Source organism: Tamandua tetradactyla, chromosome 2 (genome assembly GCF_023851605.1).
Source record: "Tamandua tetradactyla isolate mTamTet1 chromosome 2, mTamTet1.pri, whole genome shotgun sequence".
NCBI classification, from domain to species: domain Eukaryota; kingdom Metazoa; phylum Chordata; class Mammalia; order Pilosa; family Myrmecophagidae; genus Tamandua; species Tamandua tetradactyla.
This window is the reverse complement of record NC_135328.1, coordinates 124,357,551-124,379,172: the sequence shown is the minus strand read 5'-3', so window position 1 is coordinate 124,379,172 and position 21,622 is coordinate 124,357,551. Positions and strand designations below refer to the sequence as shown.

Below are 21,622 nucleotides of genomic sequence, written 5' to 3'. Positions count from 1 at the left end.
TGTCCTTCTTTCCTTCTGATTTCATTTGTGTCCCCAGGCCTCCTCCCTCTATCATTCTCAAATTCAGCTTCATTCAGTGTTCTAACATTATTGTATTACAGTTAGGTAGTATTGTGCTATCCATTTCTGAATTTTTACAGTCTGTACCCCTTCAGCTCCAATTACCCTATATCTACCCTATTTCTATCTCCTGATGGTCTCTGTTACCAACTGAAATTCTTCCAAGTTTATTCACTAATGTCAGTTCATATCAGTGAGACCATACAGTGTTTGTCCTTTTGTTTCTGGCTAATCTCACTCAGCAATGTCATTGCCAGATCATATGGCAATTCTATACTTAGCTTCCTCAGGAACCACCACATTTCCTTCCACAGCGGTTGTACCATTTGACATTCCCACCAAAAATGGATAAATGTGTCTCTTTCTCCACATCTTCTCCCGCACTTGTTTTCTGTTTTATTGATAATGGCCATTCTGGTGGGTGTGAGATGATATTTCATTGTGGTTTTGATTTGCAATTCCCTAATAGCCAGGGAAGTTGAACATGTTTTCATGTGCCTTTTGGCCATTCTTAGCATATGATCATTCTGTTTTTGTTATATAATCAGTAACTCACAATATCATCACATAGTTGTATATTTGTCATCATTATCATTACTCAGAACATCTGCATCAATTCAGAAAAAGCAATAAAAAGAAGACAGAAAAAAATTCATACATAGCTACCCCTTATCCCTCCCCTTCACCGATCACCAGCATTTCAATCTACTAAATTTATTTTAACATAGAATTGACATCTTAACTATATTTTTTAGTCTTCCAATCCATGGACATGATTTGCCCTTCCATTTATTTAGGTCTTCTATGATTTCTTTTGACAATTTCTTGTAGTTTTCTTTGTATAGGTCTTTTGTATCTTTAGTTAAATTTATTCCTAAATATTTTATTCTTTGGTTGCAATTGTAAATGGAATTTTTTTCTTTATTTACCCCTCAGATTGTTCATTTCTAGTATATAGAAACACTACAGATTGAGTGTTGATCTTGTAACCTTCCACTTTGCTGTATTTTGCTGCAGAGTTTTCAGGGTTTTCGACAGATAGTATCATATCATCTGCAAACAGTGAGAGTTTTACTTCTTCCTTTCCTATTTTGATACCTTGCATATTTTTTTATTGTCTAATTGCTGTGGCTAGAACTTCTGACACAATGTTGAATAACAGTGGTGATAGTGGACATTCTTGTCTTGTTTCCTGATCTTTGGGGAAAAGTTTTCAGTTTTTCCCCATTGAGGATGATGTTAGCTTCGGGTTTTTCATATATTCCCTGTGTCATATTGTGAAAGTTCCCTCCTATTCCTGTCCTTTGAAGTGTTTTCAACTAGAAAGGATGTTGAATTTTGTCAGATGCCTTTTCTGTATCAATCAAGATGATCATGTGGTTTTTCTGCTTTGATTTGTTGATATGGTATATTACATTAATTGATTTTCTCATGTTGAACCATCCTTGCATACCTGGATGAATCCTACTAGGTCATGGTGTATAATTTTTTTAATGTGGTGCTGGATTCGATTTGCTAGAATTTTGTTGAGGATTTTTGCATCTATATTCATTAGAGATTGGTCTGTAGTTTTCTTTTTTTGTAATATCTTTGCCTGGTTTTGGTATAAGGGTGATGTTGGTTTCATAGAATGAGTTAGGTAGCTTTCCCTCCTCTTCAATTTTTTTGAAGAATTTGAGCAGGATTGGTACTAATTCATTCTTGAATGTTTGATAGAATTCCCATATGAAGCCATCACGTCCTGGACTTTTCTTTTTTGGGAGCTTCTTAATGACTGATCCAATTTCTTTACTTGTGATTGGTGTGTTGAGGTTGTCTATTTCTTTTTGAGTCAACGTTGGTTGTTCATGCCTTTCTAGGAAGTTGTCCATTTCATCTGCATTGTCTATTTTATTAACGTAAAGTTGTTCATAGCATCCTGTCATTACTTCCTTTATTTCTGTGGGGGTCAGTGGTTATGTCTCCTCTTCCATTTATTTGCATCCTCTCTCTCCTTCTTTTTTTCAACCTCACTAAGGGTCCATCAATATTACTAATTTTCGCATAGAACCAACTTCTGGTTTTGTTGATTTTCTTGATTGTTTTCATGTTCTCAGTTTCATTTATTTCTGTTCTAATCTTCATTGTTTCTTTCCTTTGGATTCCTTTGGGGTTAATTTTCTGTTCTTTCTGTAGTTCTTCCAAGTGAACAGTTAATTTTTTTTTTTGATATAGGCATTTAGGGCAATAAATTTTCTTCTTACCACTGTCTTTGCTGCATCCCATAAATTTTGATATGTTGTGTTTTCATTTTCATTTGCCTTGAGATATTTACTGATTTCTCTTGGGGAGTCTAATTTCTTCCTTGACCCACTGGTTGTTTAAGATTGTGTTGTTGAGCCTCCATATATTTGTGAGTTTTCTGGCCCTCTACCTATTACTGATTTCCAGCTTCATTCCTTTACGATCTGAGAAAGTGTTTTGTATGATTTCAATCTTGTAAAATTTATTGAGACTTGCTTTGTGGCCCAGCATATTGTCAATTCTTGAGACTCATCCATGAGCTCTTGAGACTCATCCATGAGCACTTGAGAAAAAGGTGTAACCTGCTGTTGTGGGGTGTAATGTTCTATAAATGTCTAAGTCTACCTCATTATTGTATTATTCAAATTCTGTTTCTTTATTGATCCTCTGTCTAGATATTCTGTCCATTGATGGGAGTGTGGAATAGAATTTTCCAACTGTTATGGTAGATGTGTCTTTTTCTCTTTTCAGTGTTTACCTCATGTGTTTTGGGGAATTCTGGCTCGTGCATAAATATTTATGATTGTTATGTCTTCTTGCTGAATTGTTCCTATTATTAATACATAGTGTCCTTCTTTGTCTCTTTTAACTGTTTTACATTTGAAGTCTAATTTGTTGAATATTTGTATAGCTACTCCTGGTCTTTTCTGATTGTTATTTGCTTGGAATATCGTTTCCCAACCTTTCACTTTCAACCTGTGTTTTTTCGTGGGTCTAAGATGTGTTTCCTGTAGACAGCATATAGATGGGTCCTGTTTTTTAATCCATTCTGCCAGTCTGTGTCTTTTGATTGGGGAGTCTAATCCATTAACATTTAGTGTTACTACTGTACAGGCAGGACGTTCTTCTACCGTTTTGCCTTTTGGATTTTATATGGCATATCTGATTTTTCTTCTTTTTACCTTTACTGGTAGTCTTCCTTTCTGTACTCCTCTCCACATCTCTCTCCTGTCTTTTCTTGTCTGTGTCTAGTGCTCCCTTTAGTATTTCTTCAGAGCTGGTCTCTTGGTCACAAATTCTCTCAGTGCATTTTTGTCTGCAAATGTTTCAATTTCCCCCTCATTTGAAGGACAGTTTTGCTGGATATAGAATTCTTGTTTGACACTTTTTCTCTTTTACAATCTAAAATATATCATCCCGCTTTCTTCTCGCCTCCATGGTTTCTGCTGAGAAATCTGTGTGTAGTCTTATTGGGCTTCCCTTGTATGTGGTGGATTGCTTTTCTCTTCCTGCTTTGAAGATTCTCTCTTTCTGTTTGATATCGGACATTCTGATTAGAAAATGTCTTGGAGTATGTCTGTTTGGATCTACTCTGTTTGGGGTACACTGCACTTCTTAGATCTGTAATTTTAAGACTTTCAGAAGAGTTGGGAAATTTTCAGTGATAATTTCTTCCATTAGCTTTTCTTCTCCTTTTCCCTTCTCTTCTTTTTCTGGGACACCCACAACACAACATGTATGTTCATGCGCTTTATGTTGTCATTCAGTTCCCTGAGTCCCCGCTTATATTTTTACATTCTTTTCCCTATATTTTCTTTTGCTTGTTGGATTTCAGATGTCCTATCCCTCCAGTTCACCAGTCCTATCTTCTGCATCTTGAAATCTGACATTGTAGGTTTCCATTGCTTTTTTCTCATCTCCTCCTCTGTGCCTTTCATTCCCGTAAGTTCTGTGATTTGTTTTTTCAGAATTTCGATTTCTTCTTTTTGTTCATTCTTTGCCTTCTTTATACCCTCCCTCAGTTCATTGATTTGATTTTTGATGAGGTTTTTCATGTCTTTTGCAACATTCTAAATTAATTGTTTCAGCTCCAGTATCTCATTTGAATTGTTGGTTTGTTCCTTTGACTGGACCATTTCTTCAATTTTCCTCACATGATTCATTATTTTTTGCTGGCGTCTAGGCATTTAATTACCTTCATTAGTTTATTCTGGAGATCGTTTTCACTTTTTTTTTCCCCCCTAGGGTTTTCTTGCTGGATGACTTTGTTGTCTGTCTGTTCTTTGACATTAATTCAGCTTATTCTAGTCCTCTAGCTTAGGTTTTGTTTACTAGATCAGAATTTTTCAGTTCTTGTTTTTCTTTTTCTTGCCCTGCCTGTATGGTATCTTTCCCCCACCATTTTAGCAGGGTCTACTTAGGTATTTTAGACCCCAGTCAGGTTTTCCCAGGCCAAGCTAGTCTCCTCTCAGGAGAAAAGAGCCACCTGCATCAATTTTCCCTGAGGGTGAGACCCAGCAGATTGAAAGGATTTCCTATGAAGTCTTTGGATTTTGCACTTTTCCTACCCTGCCCATTATGTGGTGCTTTTCTGCCTGTGGGTCCCACCAGCATAAGGTGATGTGGTACCTTAAACTTCAGCCAACTTTCCCTGCTGGGGGCATGGTGTAGACAGAGGAGAGGTTGTAGGCTGGCTTTAATCACTTCGGTTTTCCAGACCCTGGGGTCTGAATTCCTTCAGGGAAGGATTCCACCTGAGCTGTGCCCTACCCCTCTCCTGGGGAAGGCACAGGCTCCAGACAAGCTCTCAGACAAACTCAATTCTGCCTATGTCTGGGACAGTGGAGCCCAAGAAGCCTTGCAGCTGTATCCAAAGAGTAATCAATCAGTAGAAACACAGCCACAAAAGAGAGAAAGAAAAATCCTTTTCATAGCAGGACCCCCATTCCTTGGGTTTGCCAATCAAGAGCTTAAGTTGGTGTGTTGTTCTGTGTATTTCCAGGTCCTGTGTGCCCCCTCCTTTCCTGAAAGGCCCAGACCTTTTCAGATAAAAAAAAACCTCTGTTTTTTTTGTTTTTCTTTTTCTGTGAGCCCTGCTGTCTCTGCACTGGGGCAAAAACCAGCGACCTCCGCTTTTACTCCAGGTTCAGCCGAGCTGGGAGCCTGTTTTTAGTAGTCAGAATTTGTGAATTAATTTCACACATGAAGTTTAGTTGTGCTCAGCCCCTTCTGCTAGTAAAGTCTTTTTCCTTTTCTCTTTCTGGGAAGCTGCCTGTGGGGGTAGGGGCGCTGGCTGCTGCGGCTTGGGAACTCACGATTCTGGGGCGGGCTCACAGCCGGTCCACCTGGTCCAGATTTGTGTATGCTGTGTGTCCAGTCACTGACGTGGCCTCAGCAGTTCTGTACTGTTCTGGTTATTTAGTACCTGCTCTGGAGGACGAACTAAATCCCATAGCTCACTAGGCCACCATCTTGCCTTCTCCTTCCCTTAATTTTTAAAAGTGTGTTTTTATTGTTAAACATAACGTACATACAAAGAAAAGAAAGAAAAGGCAATGATTTTCAAAGTAGAGTTCAATGAGTAGATACAGAGCAGATTTCAGAGTTTATGCGTTACCATTTGGTATTTCAGATCCTTAGTTTTGTTTTTGATAAACAAAGGTAAAATGAATAAGTGGCTTGTTTATTCTTGTGAATTGTCTGAATTCAGACATAGGGATAGGATAGAAATGAAATGGAAGTATATGTCCTTTTTTTTCCAATTTTTATTAATAAAACCTATCAACATACAATATGATCATTTTTTTCAGCACATAATTGTATGTTCACCATCATGATCATCTCCCAGGATACTTGCATCAACCCAGAAAAAGAAACAAAAAGAAAACAGAAAAAAAATTCGTACATACCATACCCCTCACCCCTCCCTCTCATTGATCACTTGCATTTCAATCTGAAGTATGTTCTTGTTTGACATTTTGATAATTTGAAGTAAATTATGAAAGTTTTTTTTTTCAATTGGAATTAGCCTCAGATAATTCTCCTGAACACGGCTGGTCAGGGGAATGCTGGAAGGGTTTGGGTATGATGGCATACCCATTTACAGATAGAATTCTCTCTCATGGTTAGGCTCTCATGTCATCCTGTGGAGTTGTAGGGTAGTTAGTATTGATGTACCCCTGATACTGTCTTAGAGAAACTGGAGCATTATTTTAGTTTAATCTTAGATATTAGGCAGACATTTCTTCTGTTGTAGGAGTTTTCTTCACGTACATTAGATTCACATGTCATCTGTTATATAGTTCCCTTTTGGATTTAGCAAGGTGAAGTCACTAGCAACCACCTGCCTAACTTAAGACTGTAGCTCCTTTGTTTGAAGACCTGGTTGTTCAGTTGATGGTGTGTTACGTTGTAGACCATTAGCAGTCTTGAGTTGTGCTGTTAACAGCTAGACATGTATTGGTTTTATCCTGTCTTACATTGTGATTAGGATTTATTCAGGGATGGTTAGATATGCTTTTGATCAGCCATCTAATTTAGTTTGCAGGAAGAAAATACTATCTGTGGCTTTGAAAAACCTTTATTATTGAAATTCAACAACTTTGTTGCTTTGGCTCTGAAGTGCTGGTCTCTGGCTCCTTTTATCACAGTAAAACAATTCTTTTAGTAGCACAGTTTTCAAAGCTCTTCTTCCTCGGAACATAACTAGTGGATCACATACTATATTTTCTATCCAAATAAATAAAAAGACACACAAAAATATTCTAGGCTTCTATACTGGACTGGGGAAAAGCTTTATATGTCAGTATTGATTGTTTTAAAACAGTCTATTTTTAAATTTTCAAAGTTTATTTTTTAAAATTCAGATCTCGGTTTCCATAGGTTACTGTGTATAATATTTATCTTTGTTACTCATTTGTACTCAGAGTACCCTACATGTTTAGCTTTTAGTACTGTACTATTACCTTTGTATAATTATTGCTCTTGTTTTTGTTTTATTTGTTTAGACCATGTTAAGGAATTTACACTTCATTTTTATGGGTGTGGGGAGGTTATGAAGGATTTTAAGCTAATCATTAAATAAATAAGGGTTTTGGAAAGATCAAAATTTTACCTGTTTTTGGTGGATTTGATTAAAAGTTTGCTTGCTTTCATTTTTTACAGGGGTCAAAAACATGTGATACAATGGTTTTTAATCATCCTGCTATAAAGAAATTTTTGGAATCACCATCTAGGTCATCATCTCCTGCCAATCAGAGATCAGAAACACCATCAGCCAATCATTCAGAAAGTGATTCTTTATCTCAACATAATGACTTCTTATCTGACAAAGACAATAATAGCAACGTGGATATAGAGGAAAGACTTTCGAATAACACAGAACAGAGACCAAGTCGAAATACTGGAAGGGTAAGTTGGAATAATGAGAAGGAACAAAAAGAGATGGGAACCAGTATTTATTAATTATGTACAAAATTCCTGTGCACATATTATCTCATTAAACCTTCATAGGAGCACTAGGAAATAATTATTTCCATTTTAGGGATGGGGAAACAGCCTCATTGAGCTTAAATTTATATTTGCCCAGAAGGTGTCAGAACTGAAAATTAAACCCAGGTCTTTCTAATTTTAGAACTCAGGGCTGCTGTGCAACTAAAGAATTTCTGGATGCCTTTTGGGTAAATATGAAAGGAATCTCATTGTTGTAATCTTACTTAGAACCCTGTGTTTTTCCATGATACCATGATTATTCTCTCAAGGGCAGTATCTCCTTAGCAAAGTTTCCTTTGTGTAATTTTATATTCTGAGATACTTTAATAGCTGGAGGAAATGCAACAAATAATAATAGAATTGGATACCATTTTTTTGCTCTTTGATCCCACCAGTTTATTATTTATGTTCACATTTCAAGCTATTCTGTATTTCTTGATCTAACATTTGGCTATAGAGTCCTTATTGAATTTAGACCAACAGTTTTTTTCAGTCGGGTATTCTGAAATAGACACAAATTTCCAGATAACTTTCAAATACTCAGACATCAAAAATATGCTTTCCTTCCCTTTTAAAATATGCTTATTTTCCTGATTGTAAATTCATATATATACATTTCTGAAAATTGGAAAACAAAAAAAGAATAGAAAAGTCACTGATAATGCCATCACCCAAAAACCAGAATTCTTAAAGTATTGTTTTAGTGCAGATATTTGCATTTTTAAAAATAAAAATATTTTGGATCATACTGGTCATAGAATTTAGACACTTCACGTCTTTATGCAATATGCATTTGTGTTTATATACCGAATATTTAGCACTTCCTAGGTGCCAGGCACTTTTCTAAATACTGTACATTAGTAACTGCTTAAATCATATGAGGTAGGTACTATTATCCTCCCTATTTTTTAAATGTGGAAATTTAGACAGAGATCAAGTAATTGCTAAAATTTATACATCTTGTAAATGGACGAGGTAGGATTTGAAACCAGGCTATTTGTCTCCAGAGTCAAACATTTTTTTTTAACTTTTTATTTCGAAATACTTTCAGGCTTGCATGGCAGTTGAAAAATGATACAAATCCTATGGACCATAGTTAATAGTATAATTAAAATATTTTTTCATCATTTATAGCAAAGGTAACATACTAATGCAAAGTGTTAATAATGGGAGGGTGTTGTATATAGGAATGCTTTTTTTTTTACATTATTTTTCTGTAAACCTGCAACTTCTGTAATTAAAAAAATAATAGTACATACCCCATATAGAGAACTCCAGCATACCTCTCCCCACCTCATTCTCTATGTACTCAGATTCACCGATTTTAACATTTTACCACAACTGCTGCACCATTCTTTCTTCTATCTATCAATTCATTTTCAGAGCTCTTGAGTGTCAGGTTTATACCTCATGCTCCTTGAACACTTAATACCGCCGTACAAATCTCCAAAGAACAGGATTATTCATGTACATAAACACCTTAAATGCAGTTAACGTAGTTCAAGAAATTTAACGCTGATATAAAGCTTACAGTATATATTTGAAGTTTTTTCATATGTCCGATAATGTGCCTTTCAGCATTTTCTCCTCCCTAGCTAGATCCCAATCAAGATGTATTTATTATCATTGTCTCTTTAGTTGTTCTATTTTTTTAAATTGTGGGAACACATATACAAGATGAACCTACCCATCTCAACTACTTCCAAGCAGAAGTACTGTGCATGGAATTTATCACATGCGCGGTATTGAGATACTCTCTCACTTTCCATTACTAAAACTTTTCCATCTCACCAAACAAAAACCCTACACCCATTTTGTATTAACTTCCCATTCCCTCTGTACTCTGCCTTTGGAAACTTACACTCTAATTACTGTCTCTGTGAGACATAAATTCTCTGCATATTCCCTGGTATTTTCTTTAAGCCCCGTGGGGCTTAAAATGAACATTGTGAACCTGTACCAATCTCATTTGCTTTGATGCTGATTTAACTTCAGTGGTATAGACAGACATTGTGCCTGTACCCTCTGTCCGTGACACCAAAACCACTGACTGATCAGGACATTTTATGCATTTGCCTTTTAGGTCCTGTATGAAGTAAAAAGTGGAGTTTCACACCAAAAATACAGTAGTACTGACATTTATATTTACCCATGTTGTTACTCTCACTGCAGATCTTTAGTTCTCCATGTGGCTTTCATCTACCCTCTAGGTCCCTTTCCTTTCAATCTGCAGTTCTCGTAGGACTGGTCTAGTTGTGATGGACTCCTTCAGCCTTAATTTATCTGGAAATGTCTTTATCTCCCCCACGCTTTCGTTTTTGTTTTCTTTTTTCCATTATCTTTTTTTTTGTTGTTTAATATTTTTCTTGACAAATCTTCATACGCATACAGTCCATACATAGTGTGCAATCAGTGGCTCACAATATCATCACATAATTGTGTATTCATCACCATGATCATTTTTTTTTTTTTTTTTTTAAAGGAAAGACAGAAGGAAGGAAGGATAGAAGGAAGGAAGGAAGGAAGAAAGGGAAACATCTTTAAACATTTTCTTGTTTTATTGTATGCTGTTTCTCCGTTTTTGTTACATGGGCTGGGGCCGGGAATCGAACCGAGGTCCTCCGGCATAGCAGGCAAGCACTTTGCCCGCTGAGCCACCGCGGCCCGCCCACCATGATCATTTTAGAACATTTACATCACTCCAGAAAAAGAAATAAAGAGAAAAAACTTATACATCCCATATGCCTTACGTCCCCCTCTCATTGACCACTAGTATTGCAATCTACCCAATTTATTTTACCCACTAGCCCCCTGTATCAGTTAGGGTTCTCTAGAGAAATGGAATCAACAGGGAACACTTGCAAATATAAAATTTATAAAAGTGTCTCACGTGACTGCAGGAACGCAGGGTCCAAAATCCATAGGGCAGGCTGTGAAGCCGACGACTCTGATGGATGGTCTGGATGAACTCTACAGGAGAGGCTCACCAGCTGAAGCAGGAATGGAACCTGTCTCCTCTGAATCCTTCTTAAAAGGCTTCCCATGATTAGATTTAGCATCACTAATTGTAGAAGACACCCCCCTTTGGTTGATTACAAATGGAATCAGCTGTGGATGCAGCTGACGTGATCATGACCTAATCCTATGAAATGTCCTCATTGCAACAGACAGGCCAGCACTTGCCCACTCAGATAAACAGGTACCACAACTTGGCCAAGTTGACACGTCCCTAACCATGACACCTCCCTATTATTTATTTATTTTCCATTTATTTTTTTTACTCATCTGACAATACCCTGGTTAAAAGCATCAAACACAAAGTTTTTACAATCACATGGTCACATTGTGAAAGTTATTTCATTATGCAGTTGTCTTCTAGAATCAAGGCTACTGGAGCACAGCTTAACAATTTTAGGTACTTCCCTCTAGCCATAAACCAAAAAGATATACCCAAATAATGTATAAGAATAACGTCCAGGATACCCTTTCAACTCTGAAATCTTTTGGCCTACCAGCGTATGAAACTATTTTGTCTCATTTCTTTTTTACCCACTTTTGGTCAAGAAGCCTTTCTCAGTCCCATGATACTGGGCCCTGGCTCATCCTGGAAGTCCTGTCCCATGTTGCCAGGGAGATATACACCCCTGGGGGTTATGTCCTATGTAGTCTCCCTCAGTTTAGAAAAACAGTTTTGCCAAATACAGAGTTCTTGGTTGGCAGTTTTGGCTTTCAGCATTTTATATGTCATCCCACTGCCTTCTTACCTCCATGGTTTCTGACGAGAAATCAGCACTTAATCCTATTGAGGTTCCCTTGTATGTGACATGTTTTCCCTCTGTGGCTTTCAGGATTCTTTCTTTATTTTTGTCATTGGACAATTTTATTATAACATGGCTGCCTGTGGGTCTATTTGGATTTATCCTGTTTGGACTTTGTTGAGTGCCTTGAATGTATATATTCACGTCTGATTAAATTTCAGGGAGTTTTCAGCCATCAGTTTTTTAAATTTTTCCCTTGCTCCTTTCTCTCTTCTTCTGGGGCCCCTGCAATGTGTATATTAGCAGGCTTGATGGTATCCTACCAGTTCCTCAGGCTTTGTTCACTTTTTTCCTTCTTTATTCCTTTGTCTCCTCAGACTGAATGATTTCATTTGTCTTATTTTCAGGTTCACTGATTCTCTCTTCTGCCAGCTTCAGTTTTCTAAAGAATTTTCATGTTCTGTAACTATGGTCTTCAGCTGTTTGGTTCCTTTTCATAGTGCGCATCTTCTCCATGGATACTCTGTTTGTATTCATTTGCCTTTTTTTCTGATTTCCTTTAGTTGTTTTTAGTCATTGTTCATCTTTTCCTTTAGCTCTTTGACTGTATATAAAGTCTTTATCTGGTATGCGACATCCTTCTCATTTATAGTTTCTAATGCTTTAATCTCCTTTGCCTGTGCCATTGCTTCCTGTTTCTTTGCATGTTTTGTAATCTTTTGTTGAAACCTAGACATTTTTATATTTTAATATATTATTACTGGAACTTTAAGTCTCAGGTATCTGTTGCTTAATTTTGTATCCAGCTAGTATTATGACAGATCTTTGTCTGTTTTAACAAAAATAAAAAAGACAAAAAAAAACAGTTTCTCAGTCTTTGCATATTGATCTAAGCAAGTGCTCTCTTGAGTTTAGAGAACAGTTCCAGACCAAAGCAGAAGGACCCCTCTGCTCCCTTCCTGATCCCTTCTGTGCATGCCTCTTGTCTTGAGCCTCTTGAAACTTCCCTGTTTGCAGGGTTCTGAATGTCCCCTCTTCCCTAACAAACAGTATCCTCGCTGTCCTGGGCATTGCACTGTATGTCCTACAGCCAGCAAGTACTTGCCTCGGGCAGCATGATTCTGTTGCTCCCCCACAAAGTTCTATAAGAAATTCTGTGAGCTGTCTTCTACACATAGGACAAGTCATGGGATAGTGAGTCCTAGCTACCGCTGCTGTTGGGCCAGGCATGCAAGCTACAAGCTTCCAATGTGTGCTGAAGGTAACAGAATGAAACTTACAACCGGTTTGTTTGTATTGCTTCTCATAGAAGATATTTGAATAGTGCAGAAAGTTGAAAAGAAAGTAAATTCCATTGCGCTCTAACCCCATTCCCTTTTCCCAAAGGTAACCATTTTAATAATTTCTTGTGTATAATTGCACATCCTGTTTGCCATATACAAAGCAGATGTATATGACTATTAAAATATACACGTGGAAATACACATTACAGATTTACATGAATTATTGCAATATTTGTAGTAAAAGTAGTTTTTCATTTCTGAGAGGTGCCACAAAGGCAGAGAATGCGATAATATAAAAATCTGAATTATTCCAGTTACACCTTTTATGATTTTGTGGTTTCTAGCCTATGAAAAATTGTCCAATTTAAATAGAAAATGCATATTGATTTTGATTTCTTTCAGGACACTTCTAGTATTACTGGCTCCCATAAAATCCATCAGCAGAATACTGATCTCACAGGGGATGAGACGTCACGACTTTTTGTAAAGAAAACAATAGTAGTGGGCAATGTGTCCAAGTGAGTATGAAGTTGAATTCTTTCTTTTCAGTCATCCATTTATATTAAGGTTTTGGTATAAATATTCTTATTACCATGGTATTACAATACACAAGAGGTGTTAGGTTTAGTTCTTTCAACTTCCCAAGCTCGTAGTTATTTTAAAAGTAAACCATGATCCAGAGACTGCTAGATTAGTCTTTCTCATTAGTAGACAAAGTCTGTATTTGGATCTAGGTCTTCTGTTTTCCATTTGGGTAGTATTTTTTTTCGTGCTGCCTCTCTGTGCAATGCCATCTGCCTTGTTATATAAATGATAAATGAAGGGAAGATGTGCGCTCTGAAATGTCACCAGGGAAGTCATGAAAGTGGCTTAGCTTACGAAATTATAAACTCTTATAGTTTCATTTGTTGTTTGTGAAAGTTTCTAATTATTAGATACTTGAAGCCTTAGGAATAGTAGAAACTCGGACCCTCAAATTCTCGGACTCTCTTAAAATCTGATTTCTTTTTCTAAGTTTTCAATCTTATACCTCTCATTTTTTTTTGTACTTGGCACCACCAGAGCTGAAACCATATTCCTCTGACTTGGACCCAGTTATGCTCTTTGTTTTCTTTTTGGAAATGGAAGGATTTAAGTGCATTGGGTTAGGTAGTACTTTTTCCCTCCCCTGAAATTTCTTTTTATTTTTTAATTGTGAAAAATAATATATATACATATATATATTTTTTGTATATATATATAGATAGATATATACAAAAAAGCAATAACTTTCAAAGCACACCACAACAATTAGTTGTAGAACAGATTTCAGAGTTTCAGAGTTTGGTATGGGTTACAGTTCCAAAATCTTCTCTGTGATACTCCTCCTTCTCCTTTGATCTTTCTCCCAATTTCTAGGGGTATGTGGGCTACGTCCATTCTAACTTTTTCATGTTGGAAAGGGCTGTCAGTAATATGGGATAGGAGGATGAAACTAGTTGATGTTCTGGAGAGGCTGGGCCCTCAGGATTTCAGGAAATATCTGGCCTAGGAACCCTCTGGAGGTTAGGTTTCTGGAAAGTAATCATAGTGAATGGAACCTTTGTAGAATCTCAGATAAAGCCCTAAGTGTTCTTTGGGATTGGCAGGAATGGTTTTGGTCAAATTTGTTCTTTTTTCTGCCTCTGTAAAGCAAGCCAAAGGGCATAAATCTAACAAGTCATTGGGGCATGAGAACAAAGTAGATGAATTTGTTGTACTAGTGTGTCTCTTAGTCTTTGACTTTTGATAAAATTGTGCTTGGTAAAAATTTCTGAAACATGCGCTTTTAATTTTAAGCAAATACATTTCATCAAGCACATGTGTTTGCAAAATCTGAGGAACTTGTGACGTCTTCTGGCCTAGTTCTATCCTTGGGGGCTTAGCTAATTCCTAAAAATGTTTATTTGGTTGCTCAAATTGGAATGTTTTGAATTTGTAATGAAAGGGTGTGAAGCAGGTCGTGGAGCAGACTTCCTTCGAGCCCCAGGCCTGTGCCTTTGACAGTACGGTTTTCGGGCATCTTGTGGGAGCATCCTCTTTCTTCTCCCAAGAGCCTGGGGCTGGAGCAAGACCTCATCTACCAGCGTAAGATGTTATGGGGCCCAGGCATAAATATGTGGAAGGAGTTTACTGGATGGAAAAAAAAATCATCAAAATGGCCAAAATTTTACACTGTAGCAGTTATAGCTAACGCCCTTAAAAAGTCTTATTTGCCCTTTCCCTCCATCATTTGGTATATTTCCTTGATGCTTTCTTCTTGCCCCTTTTTATCATATTAGATGGTCTTTTCCTATTTATATATATCTGTTTTTCCCAATTCTGAATGAAGTCTCTTTAGGATACAAGCTATATCTGTTTTTTTTTTTTTTGTATCTCACAGTATTTGGTATTCAGAAAATATTTGATGAAGAAATTGATGCTTTTGTAAGAATTGTCAACTTAAATTGTTAAAAACAAAGGATTATGGTAATCATTTGAGGGGAAAGCTAAATCTGTACATACAATTAGAGCAAAAATTTCTGTAGAACAAAACTTCCAAGTTCCACTAAAATAAGTACATGGAAATCTCAGGATAATCAAAACAAGAAATCTTAATGGTTTATGTAATAATATTTTAAATATCTTTAAGGCAGTTTATCAGAATTCTGTGTTCATGGATTGAATATTTTACAGTTAGTGTGCATTGTGAGGGTAGTAATAGTCTGTGTGAAGTGGCAAAATTAGTATCTAACTATAGTACAAAACGGGTAAGCCCAGAAAAAGAAATCCTCTTTTCTAGAAAAGTAGACCAGGTAGGCCCACCAGCTTAAGATCATATTGGGGATAAGCAGTCACTGACATTTCCAAACCATCATGTCTAATCTGTAGGTTCTTGGTGGTTTTCTTTCTTTTTTTAAACCAGCTGGAACTAAATACTGCTTAACCATAGCTTTTATTCTTTTTCTTTTTTTTTTTTTTTAGTGTTTTTATTGTCAAACCATAACAAACAAACATACAAACATTCTATACATGGTGTACAATCAGTGGCTCACAATCACATCATGTAGTTGTTTATTCATCACTATGATCATTTTTGAACATTTGCATCTTTCCAGCCAAAGAAATAAAAAAGAAAAAAACACCAGATGACATACCTCTTACCTCTCCCTCTCATTGACCACTAGTATTTCAGTCTACTCAATTAATTTTATCCTTTGTTCCCCCATTATTTATTTTTTACCCATAATTTTTACTCATCTGTCCATATTCCTACTGTCCATACCCCTAGATAAAAGAAGCATCAGACAGGTTTTCACAATCACACAGTCACATTGTAAAAAGCTGTATCACTATACAATCATCTTTAAGAAACATGGCTGCTGGAACACAGCTCTACAGTTTCCGATACTTCCCTCTATCCATTCTAATACACCATAAACTAAAAGGGGGATATCTATATGTGTAAGAATAACCTCCAGGATAACCTCTTTGACTCTGTTTGATATCTCTCAGCCACTGACACTTTATTTTGTCTCATTTCGTTTTTCCCCCTTTTGGTCAAGAAGATTTTCTCAATCTCTTGATGCTGAGTTCCAGCTCATTGTAGGATTTCTGTCCTATGTTACCAGGAAGGTCCGTACCCCTGGGAGTCATGTCTCACGTAGAGAGGGGGGAGGGCAGTGATTTTGCTTGCTGTATTGGCAGAGAGAGGCCATATTTGAGCAACAGAAGTGGTTTTCTTGGGGGTGATTTTTAGGCCTAATTTTAAGTAGGCTTAGCCTGTCCTTTGCAGAATTAAGTTTCATATGAACAAACCCCAAGATTGGAAACTCGGTCTATTGCTTTGGCTGTCCCCACTGGATGGCCTCCGTTCTTAACTGAAATTCTCCAAGTTCATTCATTAATGTTAGTTCATATCATTGAGACCATACAGTATTTTTCCTTTTGTTTCTGGCTAAGCTCACTCAGTGTAATATCCTCAAGGTCCATCCATGTTGCTACATGCTTCCTGACTTTATTCTGTCTTACAGCTGTGTAATATTCCGTAGTATGTATATACCACAGCTTGTTTAGCCACTCGTCTGTTGATGGACATTTGGGCTGTTTCCTTCTCTCTGGAATTGTAAATAATGCTGCTATGAACATTGGGGTGCAAATGTCCATTTGTGTGCTACCTCCTATTACTAAGTCTTGGTGATATTTTCCTACATTTTCATCCTGAAGCTTTATGGTGCTTGTTCTTACAGTTAGGTGTTCGATCCACTTTGAGTTAATTTTTGTGTTGGGTATAAAATAGTCCTCTTTCATTCTCTTGGCTATTGATATCCAGTTCTTCCATGCCCAATTACTGAAAAGACTATTTTGTTCCAGTTGAGAGGATTTGGGGGCTGTGTCAAAAATCAGTTGACCATAGATTTGTTGGTCTGTTTCTGCACTCTTGATTCGATTTCATTGGTGAATGCTCCTGTCTTTGTGCCAGTACCATGCTGTTTTGACCACTGTGGCTTTTTAATAGGTTTTAAAGTCAGGAAATGTTAATCCTCCCGCTTCGTTCTTCATTTTTAGGATGCTTTTAGTTATTTGGGGTCTCTTTACCTTCCAGATGAATTTGGTAATTAGCTTTTCCAAATCTTCAAAGTAGGTTTTTGGAATTTTGATTGGTACTGTATTGAATCTGTAAATCGATTTGGGGAGAATTGACATCTTACCTATATGTAGCCTTCCTATCCATGAGCAGGGAATGTCTTTCCACCTATTTAGATCTCCTTTGCTTTCTTTTAGGAGAGTTATGTAGTTCTCTTTGTACAAGTCCTTTATGTCCCTAGTTAAGTTCATCCCTAAGTACTTGATTCTTTTAGTTGCTATTTTGAATGGAAGTTTTTCCTTAACTGACTCCTCAGCTGCATCATTGCTAGTATATAGAAATGTTACTGATTTTTGCACATTAATTTTATATCCCGTCACCTTGCTGATTTTGTTTATTAGCTCAAGTAACTTTGCTGTAGATTTCTCAGGATCTTGCAAGTATAGAATCATATCCTCTGCAAATAATGAGAGTTTTACTTCTTCTTTTCCAGTTTGGATGCCTTTTATTTCTTCGTTCTGCCTAATTGCTCTACCTTAGAACTTCTAGCACAGTGTTGATTAATGGTTATGACGGTGGGCATCTTTGCCTTGTTCCTGATCTTAGGGGGAGAGCTTTCAGTCTCTCTTCATTGAGTACACTGCTTGCTGTTGGTCTTTCATATATTCCCTTTATCATATTGAGGTAATTGCTTTTGATTCCTGTCTTTTGGAGTGTTTTCATCAGAAAAGGATGCTGAATTTTGTTGAATGCTTTTTCAGCATCAATGGAGATGATTATGTGATTTTTCCCTTATGATTTGTCAATGTGCTGATTTACATTAATTGATTTTCTTGTGTAGAACCATCGTTGCATTCCTGGGATAAACCTCACTTGGTCATTGTGTATAATTCTTTTAATGTGGTGTTGGATTTGATTTGCTAGTATTTTATTGAGAATTTTTGCATCTATGTTCATTAGGGAGATTGGCCTGTAGTTTTCTTTTTCTTATAGCATCTTTACCCGGTTTTAGTATTTAAATGATATTAGTTTCATAAAATGAGTTAGGTACAGTTCCTTTTTCCTTGATGTTTTGGAAAAGTTTGTGCAGGATTGGTGTTAGTTCTTTCTGGAGTGTTTGATAAAATTCCCCTGTGAAGGCATCTGGCCCTGGACTTGTCTTTGTAGAAATATTTTTGATGACAGATTGAATCTCTTTACTTGCGATTGGTTTGTTGAGATCTATTTCTTCCTGAGTCAGTGTAGCTTGTTTATGAATCTCCAGAAATTTATCCCTTTCATCTATGTTGTTTAGTTTGTTGGTATGTAGATATTCATAATATCCTGTTATGATTTCTTTTATTTCTTCAGGGTCTGTGGTCACACACCCCTTCTCCTTTCTGATTTTGTTCATTTGTATCCTCTCTCTTTTTTTCTTTTTCAGTCTTGCTTGTGGCCCATCAATTTTATTGATTTTCTCCAAGAACCAATTTTTGGTTTTATTGATTTTTTGTGTTGTTCTTCTGTTCTCCCATTCATTTATCTCTGGCTTAATCTTTGTTATTTCTCTTCCTCTGTTTGCTTTGGGTTTAGTTTCCGTTCTTTCTCAAGTTCCTCCAGGTGTGCTGTTAAGTCTTCGATTTTTTTTTTTTTTTTTTTACGTGGGCAGGCACTGGGAATCAAACCTGGGTCCTCTGGCATCGCAGGCAAGCATTCCTGCCTGCTGAGCCACTGTGGCCCCCCAAGTCCTCGATTTTTGATCTTTTTTTTTATATATCTTCTTTTTAAACATAGGCATTTAGGGCAATAAATTTCCTTCTCAGCACAGCCTTTGTCACATCCCATAAGTTCTGACAAGTTGATAAGAGGTGATGCTTGTTATAACTTTTTTAATAGACCCAGACAAGAAGTTCCAAAGAAAAGGAAAATTATAGGATATTGATACTCATGAATATGAGTGCAAAATTCTGAACTGATGGGTGATGCACTGGTGGCTCAGTGGCAGAATTCTCACATGCTGTGCCAAAGACTTGGGTTTGATTCCCAGTGCCTGCTCGTGTAAAAAAAATTTCTGAGCTGAATACTTATCAAACTGAATTAAATAACTATAGAAGCGATATCATTTCATGACCAAGAAATTTAAGTTTGGATTAACATTAGAAAATCGATAACTATAATTAGCCATATTAAGACATTAAGGGATCTGAAAAGGAGTGAAATAGCATTTGACAAAACTCAGCATTCATTGATGATAAAACCTCTAGCCAACCTGGAAGTTTAGTTAACTCAATCAAGAATATCTTCGAAAAGACTACAGCGTATGTTATACTGAGGTGTAAAATATTGAAAGCCTTCTCTTTAGCTCTTTAATATTCAGGAATACCACATGCCTGTGCCACTGCTTCATTCGACCATTGTATTTGCAGTTACTAACATACTCAGATAAGAAAAATGAAAAGGTTACGGTTTAGTAAAGAAACAAAATAGCCATTATTAACAGATGGTATTATTATCTACGTAGAAAAACCTAAGAGAAGTTTTTCTAAAGTATTAGAAGTAGTAAGAGAACTTAGCAAGATTATTGAATATAGGATAAATATGGAGAAGTCAATTGTGTTTCTGAATGACAGCTAGAAACTTAGAAAACATGGTTGTTAAGAACATATATTTTTTAATAGCAATAAAAGTATGAGTTGCTTAATAAACCAAACAAAGACATGCTAGCCTTCATGAAGAGGACTATAAAACTACATTGAAAGACAAGTGAAGAAGAAGCAAATAATTGGAGTTTCTTCATCTTCATGAATAAGAAGGCTCAATATCATAAAGATGTCACTTCTCCATTTGCTATGTAGATATTCCAGCTGCAATCCCAGCAGTGTCCATGAAATTTGACAGGCTGGTTCTTAAATATATATGGAAGAGCAAAGGTCAAGATTGGACAGGAACACTCCTAAAGAAGAGCTAGGCTGGGGGAGTTGGCCTGTTGCAGTTCTTAGGACAACGATGGGCATGGATTAGCATATAGAAGGTCATTCCTCCATGTAAGAAGGGAGCGTCTTCTAAGGGGCCTCATGAAATAAAGTCAGGGCAAGCAAAAATTAGGATGAAAGGTGCTAGTTTTACCATGGTCAAGAATTAAGGGAATGGCTTGTTCTTGCTTTCAAAAGAGAAGAAATCAGCTACAACCTTCTTAATAGCAATGAGTATGCACTAGATGGGCCCAAAGTTCTAGCAACCCAAAACCTGACTGGAATTGACCCAAAGGCTAGAGATTCCAACTCAAAAATTTAAAAATACAAGTTTATCTTAGGCACCCATTTGATAGGAGAAACAAGCTTGATTTTTGAAAATTTTTTGATTGTAGGCTGATCATTTTAAAACAAAACAAATTTAAAGGTATTGCCCCTTCAAACCCCCCCAAAAGAAAACATATTAACTGTAAGAACTCTGTTTTTGGTTAGCCTATATGGCTATTCAGTATTGCTGAAGCTTTAATTGTACTTTCAGTGGGAGTTACTTTGTTAGGTTTTTGAAAGACAAAAGAATTTTCGTCTCTTTTTTTCTCCTCTAGGTATATACCTCCGGATAAGAGGGAAGAAAATGACCAGTCAACCCATAAGTGGATGGTATATGTCCGAGGGTCTCGTAGAGAACCCAGCATTAATCATTTTGTCAAGAAGGTTTGGTTCTTCCTTCATCCCAGCTATAAACCAAATGACCTTGTGGAAGTTAGGTAAGCACATTTGAGTTGTTTAACGTAAGAGGTATAGGTTTATTGAAGCTGAATAAAAGTGACTTATGTGGAAATTCCTTGTGTTATAAGTAATTTACTCAGCTTTGGCTCTTGGCCAATATAATTATAGCCTGAAGTTATCTCTTGCACATTACTATCTCACTGAACAGGTCAGGATATAACAGAATTAAGTATAGAATTTTAACATTACAGAAATATTTAATGTTGAAAGTTCCCCCATGATCTCACCCTTCCAGAAATAATCCCTAATGATATTTTTTCCTATATATATATATAGGAAAAAAAAAAATATATATATATACTAACATAGGGTAGTTATCTGTGATTTATTGTTATTTCACAGAGATGGAATGTAGTATACATACTATTTTGAAGTTTGTTTGTTTCATTTAACAACGTATTCTGGACTTGTTTATATGATATTACATGTCATATATACATTCATTGTATGGAATGTGGTTATGGTTTATCATTATTAAAATCTCCTGTATGTTTATGGATGCCTGTGTCTTGGCAATCGAGGATAATGCTTTGGTTTAGTTTGCTTCAGCTCTCTTTAGAACCTTCTCTTCATTGTTGATTCTTACCCAAGACATGTCTATTCCTGAGAACACCACTTGTGTGGTCCTTTCAAGTGGCAGCTGTTTTTTTCTCCTTCTCCCCATGTACCCTGAGGCTTGGAGGTGGAGTGCACATCTTTCTTGCT

At 36.6% G+C, this 21,622-nt stretch overlaps 1 protein-coding gene across 4 annotated transcripts in view; it reads left to right on the top strand.

The window, feature by feature from the left end:
• YEATS2 (YEATS domain containing 2) overlaps positions 1 to 21,622 on the top strand; it is a 194,398-nt gene that overhangs the window by 49,815 nt on the left and 122,961 nt on the right. For all 4 annotated transcript variants that reach the window (XM_077148751.1, XM_077148749.1, XM_077148750.1 and 1 more), the window contains exons 5-7: positions 7,228 to 7,473; positions 12,998 to 13,113; positions 20,734 to 20,895. In XM_077148751.1, the coding sequence (XP_077004866.1) occupies positions 7,228 to 7,473; positions 12,998 to 13,113; positions 20,734 to 20,895 (524 nt within the window). The remainder of the gene's footprint in view (positions 1 to 7,227; positions 7,474 to 12,997; positions 13,114 to 20,733; positions 20,896 to 21,622) is intronic.